This window comes from Geotrypetes seraphini, chromosome 6 (genome assembly GCF_902459505.1).
Source record: "Geotrypetes seraphini chromosome 6, aGeoSer1.1, whole genome shotgun sequence".
NCBI lineage: Eukaryota > Metazoa > Chordata > Amphibia > Gymnophiona > Dermophiidae > Geotrypetes > Geotrypetes seraphini.
The window spans coordinates 245107685-245120162 of NC_047089.1; the positions used below are offsets into that span (position 1 = coordinate 245107685).

Consider the following 12478-nt stretch of genomic DNA (forward strand, 5'->3'; position numbering starts at 1 on the left):
ATCGAGGGAATACTCTCCTCCGAGGTCGCCCTCAATGGAACGCACGAGACCTCCCGTGACTCCGAGTCCCTTGGTCTCTGTCCCTATGTTTGAGGACATGCTCAAGTCAATTTTGACCACGCAAATTTCCTCAATCGTGGCACAATTGGTCCCGACCTCGACCTTGTCTTCACAGGTCCAGCCTGAGCAGCAGTCCCTGCCTCGTCGGCGGTCACCTCGCCGCAGGTCTCGATCTTGAGTCTCTTCCTCGGACTCTTCACCTGACCAAGCCTCTAAGCGGTCTTTACCTCGATCGAAGCACCGCTCTAAGTCTTCGAAGGTCCTTTCCTCGAGGAGCTTGAGGCCTTCAGATTCTTCGAAACACGTGCCTCGCTCTCAAAGTATTGTTGCCTCTTCTGTTTCATCGAGGCATTCTAGGTCGAGGACCCCACCTTCGAGGCTTTTGCCTCGGGAACGGTCTCCTTTAGCAAAACCTCGTACTCCGCGCACTTCTCCGTCTCGGAGTCTTAAGCGGAAACATTCCACCACACCGCCTCTAACTGGTAGTGCAGCATTCTGTTACCTTATGTCTCGGTTCGGAGCCAGTTTCCCAGTATTCCCGCGAGGCCTCCCCATCTTTTTCAGTGGTGCCTCGCTCTCGCTCTGCCTCTCCTCAGAAAGCTTCTACGTCGAAGTCTTCCTCCTTTGCAAAGTTTGTCTTCGACATGGGCCAGGCTCTTAACATCGACTTATATTCAGATTCGAAGTACACACCTGAGTATTTGGCGTATATGGAACTTTCCCATCCTCCCAAAGAAACATTGCGTCTGCCCATGTCACCTGTGTTGAAGCAGTTTTTTTGCGGAATATGGAGACTCCTTACTCTGTGACAGCGATCCCATCTAAGTTGGAGTCTCGATATTGTACTGTGCCTTGCAAGGGGTTTGAGAAATCACAACTTTCTCACCAATCTTTAGTAGTGGAATCATCCCTGAAGAAAGCTCATCCTTCTAAAGTGTCTGCTACAGTTCCACCAGGGCATGAAGGTCGCACTATGGATAAATTTGGGCGAAGACTTTATCAAAATTCGATGATGACTAACCGAATTCTAAACTATAACTATGTCTTCACTTCATATTTTAATTATTTTTTGAAACAGTTGTCATCCTTTTGCCCAGACTGGCCCAGAGAACGCCTTGCTGAGTATAAACAAATTATTCAATCTCTCTCACAATTGCGTCTCTTCATGCTGCAGGCATCTTATGATGCATTTGAACTTTCTTCTCGGGTATCGGCGTTCGCAGTGGCCATGCGACGTCTGGCCTGGCTCAGAATAGTGGACATGGATCCCAATTTACAAGATCGGTTAGCAAACCTACCGTGCCAGGGCTCTGAGCTTTTTGATGACTCGATTGAGGCGGCTACTAAAAGGCTCTCGGAACATGAACGTTCTTTCGCCTCTCTTATACGCCCTAAATCAAAACCTTCCACATCTAGGGCTTACAAACCTCCGGCTCGTAGATACCCTATGAAGTCCACGCCAGCTTTCTCTAGGCCTCCACCTAGAGTCCTCAGAAGCCCCAGACGCCTGCTGCGACCAAACCCACTTCGTCTTTTTGATGGTCCAGTGGTGAGCATTCCAATCACCTTGCATCCGAACTCCTCCCTGCCCATCGGAGGCCGCAATTCCCTTTTTATATCTGTCTGGGAAACCATTACATCGGACCTCTGGGTCCTCACGGTCATCCGCGAGGGATACTCTCTACAACTCCTTCAGGTGCCTCCAGATCATCCTCTAGGAGAGTGTCTTTCCAGTCTCTCGCAACTCCCCCTTCTTCTTCGGGAGGCTCAGGCACTTCTTCGCCTTCGAGCTGTGGAGGAGATTCCTCCTTCCGAGCACAATCTAGGGTTTTACTCCAGATACTTCCTAGTTCCCAAAAAGACGGGGGATTTGCGACCTATTCTGGATCTCCGTGCTCTCAACAAATTTCTAGTCAAAGAGAAGTTTCGCATGCTCTCTCTTCCAGTTTTGTATTCTCTCATGGATCAGGGAGATTGGATGTGCTCACTGGACCTCAAAGAGGCTTATACTCACATTCCTGTTCATCCGAAATTCCACAAATATCTCCGGTTCAAGGTGGGGAACCTTCATCTTTAATACAGGGTTCTTCCGTTTGGCTTGGCGACCTCCCCCAGGGTCTTTACCAAGTGTCTAGTCGTGGTAGCTGCAGCCCTTCGTGCTCGAGGGCTTCAGGTATTTCCTTACCTCGACGATTGGCTTATCAAAGCCCCTTCTCTTCCAGGGGTTACTCAAGCGACCCTTCAGACTATTTCTTTTCTTCAAAGTCTGGGGTTTCATATCAACGTTCCAAAATCTCAGCTAGTTCCAACTCAATCGATCCAATTTATTGGCGCAGTATTGGACTCGGTTCACATGAGAGCTTTCCTTCCTCTCAATCGTCAAGAAACCCTACTACACCTTTGTCATCGCGTAATTTCCATGTCAACACTCACGGCTCGTCAAATGATGGTCCTCCTCGGGCATATGGCATCTACGGTACATGTGACTCCCTTTGCAAGACTCCACCTTCGCGTCCCTCAGTGGACTCTGGCGTCTCAGTGGCAGCAGGGCCTAGATCCGCCTTCTCGTCACATAGCGGTGACACCTTTATTAAAGAAGTCTCTCCACTGGTGGATGCTCTCTTCCAATCTTTCCAGAGGTTTGCAGTTTCACCATCTTCCTCATCAGAAAGTACTCACAACAGATTCGTCCGAATACGCATGGGGAGCCCACATAGATGGTCTCCGTACGCATCGAGTTGGAAGATGATCTCTTCTGTCTCATGGGACCCTCAAACACCAGAGGGCATCCGATGAAAATCAGGGGAGGGAAATTTCATAGCGACTCCAGAAAGTACTTCTTCACCGAGAGAGTGGTGGATCATTGGAATAGACTCCCATTGCAGGTGATTAAGGCCAGCAGCGTGACGGATTTTAAGAAGAAATGGGATATTCACGTGGGATCTCTAGGGGAGTGAACTCTGGGGGGCGGATAATTGGAATGGGCAGACTTGGTGGGCTATAGCCCTTTTCTGCCGTCTTTTTCTATGTTTCTAAGGGTTGTGGACCGCCACAGATCATCGTTGTCACATCAATCTGTTGGAACTCAGAGCGATCTTTCTTGCTCTCAAAGCTTTTCTTCACCTCCTTCACGACCAAGTAGCAATGTATTATGTCAACAAACAGGGTGGGACGGGCTCCCACTCCCTTTGTCAGGAAGCTCTGAGGTTGTGGCATTGGGCGATTTCTCACAACATCCTTCTCAGGGCGGTATATATTCAGGGTCAACAGAATTGCCTTGCAGACAAATTGAGTCGTCTGCTTCTACCTCACGAATGGACGCTCAACTCCCCTATACTTCGTCGAGTATTTGCTCGATGGGGAACTCCTCGGGTGGATCTCTTTGCGTCACCCAACAACTTCAAACTTCCTCTGTTTTGTTCCTGCATTTTCTCGCCTCTTCGTCTAGAGGCGGATGCTTTTCTTCTGGATTGGAGGGGTCAGTTTCTTTATGCATTCCCTCCATTCCCTCTAATTCTCAGAACTCTGGTCAAATTGAAGTCGGACCATGCCACAATGATTCTCATAGCTCCCAGGTGGCCCCGACAACCTTGGTTCTCTCTTCTTCTTCAACTCAGCATCAGGGAACCTCTTCTACCAGTTTTTCCTTCTCTGCTCACTCAGAGTCAGGGGTCTTTACTTCATCCCAACCTACAGTCTCTTCACTTGACGGCTTGGTTCCTTTCCACTTGACTGATCCTTCTCAATTTTCTCAGTCTGTTCAGGATGTCTTTCTGGCGTCCAGAAAACCGTCCACTCGTCAATGTTATGGTCATAAGTGGACCAGGTTCTCGGCTTGGTGTTCCACTCATAGTCTTCAACCGAAATCTTCCCCTCTGAATTCAGTTCTTGATTATTTGCTTCATTTATCTCAGTCTGGCCTTCAATCCACCTCTATTAGAGTTCATCTTAGTGCCATTGCTGCTTTTCTTCAAACTCTGGATGGAAAACCTCTCTCGGCACATCCTCTGGTTGCTCGTTTTATGAAGGGACTTTTCAATCTCCATCCTCCAGTTAAACCGCCTCCTGTGGTTTGGGATCTTAATGTGGTTCTGGCTCAACTGATGAAACCTCCGTTTGAGCCTATTGACTTGTCTCATTTTAAATATCTTACTTGGAAAGTTGTTTTCTTAATTGCCCTCACTTCGGCTCGTCGAGTCAGTGAGTTGCAAGCTTTAGTCTCGGATCCGCCTTTCACAGTTTTTCACCATGATAAGGTGGTTCTACGTACACATCCAAAATTCTTACCTAAAGTAGTGTCTGATTTTCATTTAAATCAATCTATTGTGCTACCAGTATTTTTTCCTAAACCGCATTCTCACCCTGGTGAGGCGTCTCTACATACTTTGGACTGTAAACGTGCGTTGGCGTTTTATCTTCAACGTACTCAACCTCACAGGACTTCTCCTCAACTTTTCCTTTCTTTTGATCCAAATAGGTTGGGCCGTCCTGTCTCGAAGCGTACCATCTCCAACTGGATGGCTGCTTGTATTTCTTTTTGCTATGCTCAGGCTGGTCTTCCTCTACAAGGTCGAGTGACGGGCCACAAAGTTCGAGCTATGGCGGCTTCTGTTGCTTTCCTCAGATCAACTCCTATTGAGGAAATTTGCAAAGCTGCTACTTGGTCCTCGGTTCATACTTTCACCTCTCATTACTGTCTGGATACTTTATCCAGGAGGGATGGCCATTTTGGCCAATCTGTTTTGCAAAATCTTTTCTCATAAATTGCCAACTTCCCTCCTCCCTTTTTACTTAGCTTGGAGGTCACCCATGTGAGGGAATATGCTGCCTGCTTGTCCTGGGATAAAGCACAGTTACTTACCGTAACAGGTGTTATCCAGGGACAGCAGGCAGATATTCCCACAACCCACCCACCTCCCCTAGTTGGCTTCTTGGCTTGGTATCTGAACTGAGGATCCTCACAGGAGATGCGCCCCCTAGTTCGGGCGGGAAGGCACGTGCGCATGCGCGATGCAGCACTCGAAAGTTCGAGATCTTCAAGCAAGTTTGCTTTCGAGGCTGTCCGCTGCGGGGCTCCGTTGCTGACGTCACCCATGTGTGGGAATATCTGCCTGCTGTCCCTGGATAACACCTGTTATGGTAAGTAACTGTGCTTTATTGAATTGGGAGGGAGGGAGGGAGGGATGGGGGATTATTATATTCAATAATATAAATTTAGATTTCTTACATAATATTTTAACATTATAGAATACTAATTTTCTAATGAAATGTTAAATTTGATGCTGCTATGTGAGTTAATCAAGTGTGTATCTTTAAGTTTTATATGAGTTTATTTGATACACTTGTTGTAACATACAAAAATGAATAAAGAATTATAAAACATAAAAACTCATCCCAACCAACATCTCTGTCCCTCCATGAGTCCAACTTTTTCTTCCTTTCTCCCTGCCCCCTCCCCTTTCTCTATCTCTGCCCCTTCTTTCTTTCTGTCTTTCTTTCTCTCTCTCTCTGCCCCCCCTCTTTCTTTCTCTCATGTCTCTCTCCAGAGAAGGCAGCACAGTTAGTTGGTCAATGGAGGAACAGCAGCCTGTTTAATTCCAGGAAGCATGAACCTCTTTCTTTCTCTCTCCCTGCCCCCCAAGCTACCGTCTTTCTTTCTCTCTCCCTGCCCCCCCCCAGCCACCGTCTTTCTTTCTCTCTCCATCCCCCCCCAAAGCCACCACCGCCGATTTCTCCCTGCTTCCCCGGCGCGCAAAAGCCAGGCCCGTGCAGCCATTACCTACGTTATCTCGGGTCCATCTGCTCTCACGATATAATCATCTATACCAGGGGTGTCCAACCTGCGGTCCAGTGAAGTATTTTGTGCGGCCCCGGTCAAGGGTGATGCAGTGTTTTCCTCTGCTGCCCCTGGGTGTTTACCGCCTTGCCGGCTCCCTTCTCTGTCTTGCTGCAGTGTTTGCGCGGCCCCAGAAACATTTTTTTCAGACAATGTGGCCCAGGGAAGCCAAAAGGTTGGACACCCCTAATCTATACCATCTCCTCCTTCCCTTAATTTTCAAAAGCTACTATTTAATGTTACTAACTTTTCATAAGCAAATTTGATTATTATTCCCAATAGAACTCAATTTTATTAATAAAAAACTACTATTACTATTTCTTCATTTAAAAAAAACCTCTAAATTATGAGGCCTTTTGACTCAATCATTACAACAGCAACACTTATCTTGAATAGCCTGCTGCTAATCCAACATTGGTCTTGTATATTAAGGGTAAGGTAAAATCAGTGGGACAATTAAATTTTCCTATTAATTGATAGGCACGAGGAGTCCAATTTTAATTGTATGAATAGATTTGTTTATTAAAAATTCGGTAACCCTATTAGTTTGTCAAAACCTGAATAGTGGCAACATTCCATGCTACCGATTCAGGGCAAACAGTGGCTTTCTCCATGTCTCTCTCAATAGCAGACTATGGACTTTTCCTCCAGGAATTGTTTTTTTTAAAACCATTTACATTTACTGCTCTTACCACATCCTCTGAGTGAAAAATATTTCTTCCTATTGGTTTTAAAAGTATTTCCCTGTAACTTCATCGAGTCTCCCCTAGTCTTTGTAATTTTTGACAGAGTGAAAAATCGATCCACTTGTACTAATTCTACTCCACTCCGGATTTTGTAGACTTCAATCATATCTTCTCTCAACCGTCTCTTTTCCAGGCTGAAGAGCCATAACTTTTTTAGTCTTTCCTCATACTCAAAGAGTTCCATCCCCTTTATCATCTTGGTTCATTTCTAGTTCTGCTATATCTTTTTTGATATAAGGTGACCAGAATTGAACACAGTACTCAAGATAAGGTTGTACCATGGAGCAGTATAGAGGAATTATAAAATTCTTAGTCCTGTTTACCATCTCTTTGTTTTTCAGATATGCCAGTTTATACTTTTGCTGTGCTATTGAAGATCAGGACAATGAGCTAATAACCTTGGAGATAATTCATCGTTATGTGGAACTTCTGGACAAGTATTTTGGAAGTGTAAGTCTTTACTTAATATGTAGCTGTTGCTCTTGCATAAGAGATTAAGCAGCCATAGGCTTGTAAGTTTTAAAATTTTAGAATTCTTTGCTATGTTAAAGATAAATAGATAAATGTCCCAAATCAGCCAAAACGTTGTGGTGTGTTCCTTAAAAATTTTTTTTTTATTTTTTTTAATTATGCAATATGTCTATACCGGTCATACTCAACCAAAGGTATTCTAGCATCTATTTTGGGTTATGGAAGATTTGATAGTACAAAGCATAGGAGGCTGCCGCCTGCTTCTTTCAACCTCATTCCCTAGCATAGGGGTGGGCATCCACGGATCTTGAAGGCCATGACCCAGTCTGGTTTTCAAAATTTCCACCATGAATATGCTTGAGATTTACATATAATGGAAGCAAATTATTCTTGTGCATATTCATGGTGAAAATCTTGTAAACCTGACTGGGTTGTGGTCCTAGGATTATGGTTGCCCACCTCTACCCTAGCAGCACAAGATGGAAAGAGGTGGAGACACTGGCTGAAGTGCTCTGTGGTAGTCTCAGACACTTACTTACACCTCACTAGGTAAACCCCGCAGCCTGTCCCAGGGCAGCTCATTCCTCCGTACCCCCTCCATGACATTGTGATTACCCATTAGTACTGCTGCCAACTCCTTATGCTGATCCGAAACGGGCCTTCTCAAGGCATACTGGCTACCACCTCCTCCAAGATTCTCAGAGAAGCCGGGACTGGCAGGCCTTGAGCATGCATAGATGCTCAAGGCCCCGCATCAGATCAGCATACGGAGTTGGTAGCAGCACCAACGGATAAGTCCAAGGTTAGACAATACAGATTGCCAATATGCTTTGGGGATCTGTCCTAAATGTCTGTTCTATTTAGACAGAGCTAAGAGGCATGCTGTGGTGTTTTTGTGCATTGTCAGAGCAGGCTTGGGGGAAAAAAAGCAAGATGAGAGAGCATCAACATGAGCACTGGTTGTCATGTTGCATAATTTGATCCTTGAGCAGTGTCCTGCACTTTATTGAACGCTGTAAAAACAGATGTGGGCTGAATGAAGGTTAATCTTGCATTGTGTACACTGACTGAGGTGAAAGAACGTTGCAAGAGCGGGACAGGATAGTGGGTATGAAAAATTGTAGTTGTAGACGTTTGCTTTCATACTGTTTTTGCCTACCAATAATTGCTGGTGTTCTACAGGTTATTATAGAACACCAAACAAACCCAAATTATTATAGCATTTGTGGTTCATTTAGTGACTACAGTAAATATGTGTTTTTCTTATCCTACGACAAGCACGCAGCATGTTCTCACATGTGGGTGAATCATCTACGGAGCCCCGGTTTTGGCAATGAAAAAGTGCACCAGCACTTTAAGAATTCAAAAGCTTTAAAACTGCCCGCAATACGCATGTGCAAGTGCCCTTCCACCCGACACCATCTCCGAGGTCGTCAGTTTTTGTATCTCTTGTTTCTCCATCAAGTTGCCTTCCCGCTTTTATATTTTTTTTATAAACTTTTTCAAGTTTCTTCTTTCTGTTCTTTACTTTTCTTTAAAAAAAACAAGTAAAGAAGAAAAGTAGTAAAGAAATTTTGGACTTTCTTCAAACTTCATTTGTTGTTCAACAGCCTTCACACGAATTTCTATCCTTACTTCCTACTGTGATCATTGATGGATTTTCGACCTTGTTTCTACTCTCCCTCTCTGACTGTATCTGACTCTAGGGTTATAAATTAGAAGAAGATAAATACTATTGTTTAATGTCAAAGTTTTTCTTTTTTTTGTTTCTTTATTTCAGTATATAGGTCTGGAGTCGGACTTCCAACGACTGAGACTGGCCTGTACCGGTATTACATTGATACTTCCATCTACTTGCATCAGTGGCATATTAGCATTGAGTCTATTTGATGCATGCCTTTCTGTAACCGATATACCAACCATGTCGACACATATGCATTGCAATTGGCAATGCCCTGCCAGTTAAGCATCGAGCCCATTTTATGCATGGCTTTCTGGGCAATACAGGTTGTCCATTTCTGAAGCACATTGCCTTTTCAGGCACTCACACTTTGACGCCCTTGGCACCTTCGATACCACTTGATGTTACATGGTCATGGTGCTTCCTCTTCATCGATGAACATCGATACAGATTGTCGTTTTGAAGTGCATCGCCTTTCAGGCTTCCATGCTGCAGTTCTTGTGACATATTCAATACCACTTGATGTAATATGGTATTGGTGCCTCTTCATGCATCATTCTGCATCGGTACCGATCCATACTAAATAGTATATCCAACAACTGTACTTTTTCCAGGTGGTTCTTAAATCGTAGCATCTATGATCATTGAGCCTTTATGCAGTATTACCTTGCATTAGCAGTTTTTCTTCAGTACTGTGGCGTCTGCGTCAGTGGTACCTGTCTGGGATACATCATCGAGGAATAACTCCACATTGACATCGGTGTTCTGTGCAGGTTGTGTCTCCTACTGGGCGTGTATCCTCTTTGAGGTCTCGCACCCCTTGACACCCTGCGGCACCATTGATGCTGTCTCAGGTATCAGTGCAGGATATTTGTTCCAGTGTAGATGACTTTATGCGCACTACTTTACATCGACTATGACCTACTTACTCTTGTCAGAGCATCACATCGACTGCAGTTTGGGGGAACGTACCTTTTCATCAGAGCGGTAAAGAACACATCAGGGAGTTTCATCATTCTCCCATTTACATTCATCGGTTTCACCTCAGCCTCCGTTCATACATGTTTTTCTGCTTTGCAATGACGTCATTCAAGGATGCTCATCCTTGGAGCGTCCTTCTGCTTTCATAAGATATTGTCGCTGTCGATGATCCTCTTCATTGGAGCATTGATCACTAGCAAAACACCGATGTTTTCTTAAGCATCCCTCCAGACCAGCACAAACGGATGGGTTTACACTCCTCTACCAGCAGACTAACTTGGTCTGTGCAGTCCCTCTTACAATCAATCTTTGCATAATCTTACCACTCCACCTGCTGGAGAATGAGAAGTCTATGCTGAGGTTTGTTTTGGACCTGTTGGTTCTAGTTATGGAATTTTTCTGGGCCATTTTGCTCTCCTGGCAGAGCTTGGGGGTCCTACCAACCTCGGGGGTGCCATACTCGAAAGGGTAGAGTCCCTCCCTCCATTTCCCCCACCTTTCCAGGTTTTGTTTGTTTAGAGGAGCCTAAACTGTACACCTTGCCACCAATACCGGCACTGACTACAGTTTAGAGTGCCATGTGGGGTCTGAACATAAGACCATAAGCAGTGCCTCCACTGGGTCAGACCTGAGGTCCATCGTGCCCAGCAGTCCGCCCACGCGGCGGCCCAACAGGTCCAGGACCTGTGCAGTAACTCTCTATACCCCTCTATCCCTTTTTCCAGCAGGAAATTATCCAATCCTTTCTTGAACCCCAGTACTGTACTCTGCCCTATTACGCCCTCTGGAAGCGCATTCCAGGTGTCCACCACACGCTGGGTAAAGAAAAACTTCCTAGCATTTGTTTGAATCTGTCCCCTTTCAATTTTCCAAATGCTCTAATTTGTTTTGGGTTTTTTTCAAAATCTTTATTCATTTTTCATCTTACATCAAGTGCACAATATTATAACATTTAAATTTATACACATCACTTGAATTTCTTTCAATTATCTTAAAAACATAAATTTGAAATAACATCATCTAAAGTCCATATACCTGCAATAATCCAATGCTTCCATACGATTTTAAATCCGCCAATTTGAATCTTGGAGTTTAGCCAAATAGATTGATTTGTTGATTTGTGTATTGGGTTAGGTGCTAAATTACTGACATAACGTAATGTTTTCCATGTATCCATCAATATTCTGTTCTCTTTATATATTCTAGGCATTTTTACACTGAGAACATGAGATAGATGTAAAGGAAATATGAGTCGCCATTCCAAACACAACCAATCTGGGGTATTTTCCATGAGCTCTGGGAGGACCCAATACATACCTTGGCGTAAAATATAGGCTTGATGATACCTATAAAAGTTTGGAAAATTTACCCCACCCACCGCAATTGTTTTTTATAAAGATACTAAAGCAATTCTAGGCATTTTACCCAGCCAAACAAATTTTGTAAGAATACCATTTAACTTTTTATAAAAGGACCCTTGAAAAAAAAACTGGTATTATACTCATTTGATAACAAACCACAGGCAATATCATCATTTTAATAGTTTGGACTCTCCCCCACCAAGAAAGATGTAAAGGATTCCATTGCTCACACATTTCTGTTACTTTTTTTAATAAAATTTTTTTGTTCTCTTTCATTGTGTCTTCCAGTGTATTTTTTATCCTAATACCTAAATATTTTAATCCATCTTCCTTCCATACAAATGAGAATGAATCAAATAAGCCTTTAGTACAATGCACATTAAGTGGAAGAATTTCTGACTTGCTCCAATTTATCTTATACCCTGAAAATTTTCCAAATTTCTCTATCAACTCTAGTAAGCATGGAATGGTAATTTCTGGATTTCTCAAATAAAGCAGTATATCGTCTGCATATGCAGAGACTTTATATTCCCAATCTGTATGAGGAATACCTTGTATCCCCTTTGCTTGTTGAATGGCTAATAACAAGGGTTCTAATACAATATCAAAAAGCAAAGGAGATAATGGACAGGCTTGTCTGCTCTAATTTGATAAGTTGATGAGCTGTGAGAAGTTTTAAGAAAAAAAGGACACAAGAAATAAACGGAGCATAAAGTGGTCCTGAGGCTGCAGTTTTTGTATGGCGTTGTTATACATGGGTTTTTGACGCATTCAGTATGAGCGCTTTGAGAAGCAGCACAAGTACATTTTATGTGGGTGCTGATAGGTGGATGCAGCTGGCAGGACCATGAAATGTTCTGGCCGCCTCAAGGGGGACCTGGCTTCTATTGTCAGCATGTCTGGCTCCCCTTCAAGCACGCACTGCTCATTGGCAGGATTCACTGGTGATGCCCAGGCCTCACCAGCCACCTACAACGGAGTTTCCTTGGCTGCCCAGCAGTCTGGCAGTTTTGGGCTTGCGGACCGCTTGGGAAGCTGGGATTCCCTTGTCGCTGGGGCTGGGGCTGCTAGCAATGTTTCTGTAGTGGCATGGTCAAGTTTGGCTTTGGTGCCATATTTGATTTCAGGTGCCAGTTTAGCGACGGCGCTGAGTTCCGTCTTTTCACATAGAAACTCTGAAATTGGTAATTCTGGCCATTCAGCTTGAGAAATTTCTGACTTTTCTTAACCTGACAGGCCTATCTGCATATTCCTATTTGGGCTTCTCATCAACGCTTCTTACATTTTGCGATTTTGTGAGAGCATTATCAGTTTTGTGTACTTCCCTTTAGTCTAGCTACCT

At 44.1% G+C, this 12478-nt stretch overlaps 1 protein-coding gene across 5 annotated transcripts in view; it reads left to right on the top strand.

Annotated features, from left to right (window-relative positions):
* Nucleotides 1-12478, top strand: part of AP1S2 (adaptor related protein complex 1 subunit sigma 2) — a 109044-nt gene that overhangs the window by 6800 nt on the left and 89766 nt on the right. For all 5 annotated transcript variants that reach the window (XR_004539865.1, XM_033948573.1, XM_033948572.1 and 2 more), the window contains exon 3: nucleotides 6984-7092. Coding sequence is in view for 4 of the 5 variants with exons in the window: in XM_033948573.1 (XP_033804464.1) it covers nucleotides 6984-7092 (109 nt within the window). In the remaining variant the exon portion in view is untranslated. The remainder of the gene's footprint in view (nucleotides 1-6983; nucleotides 7093-12478) is intronic.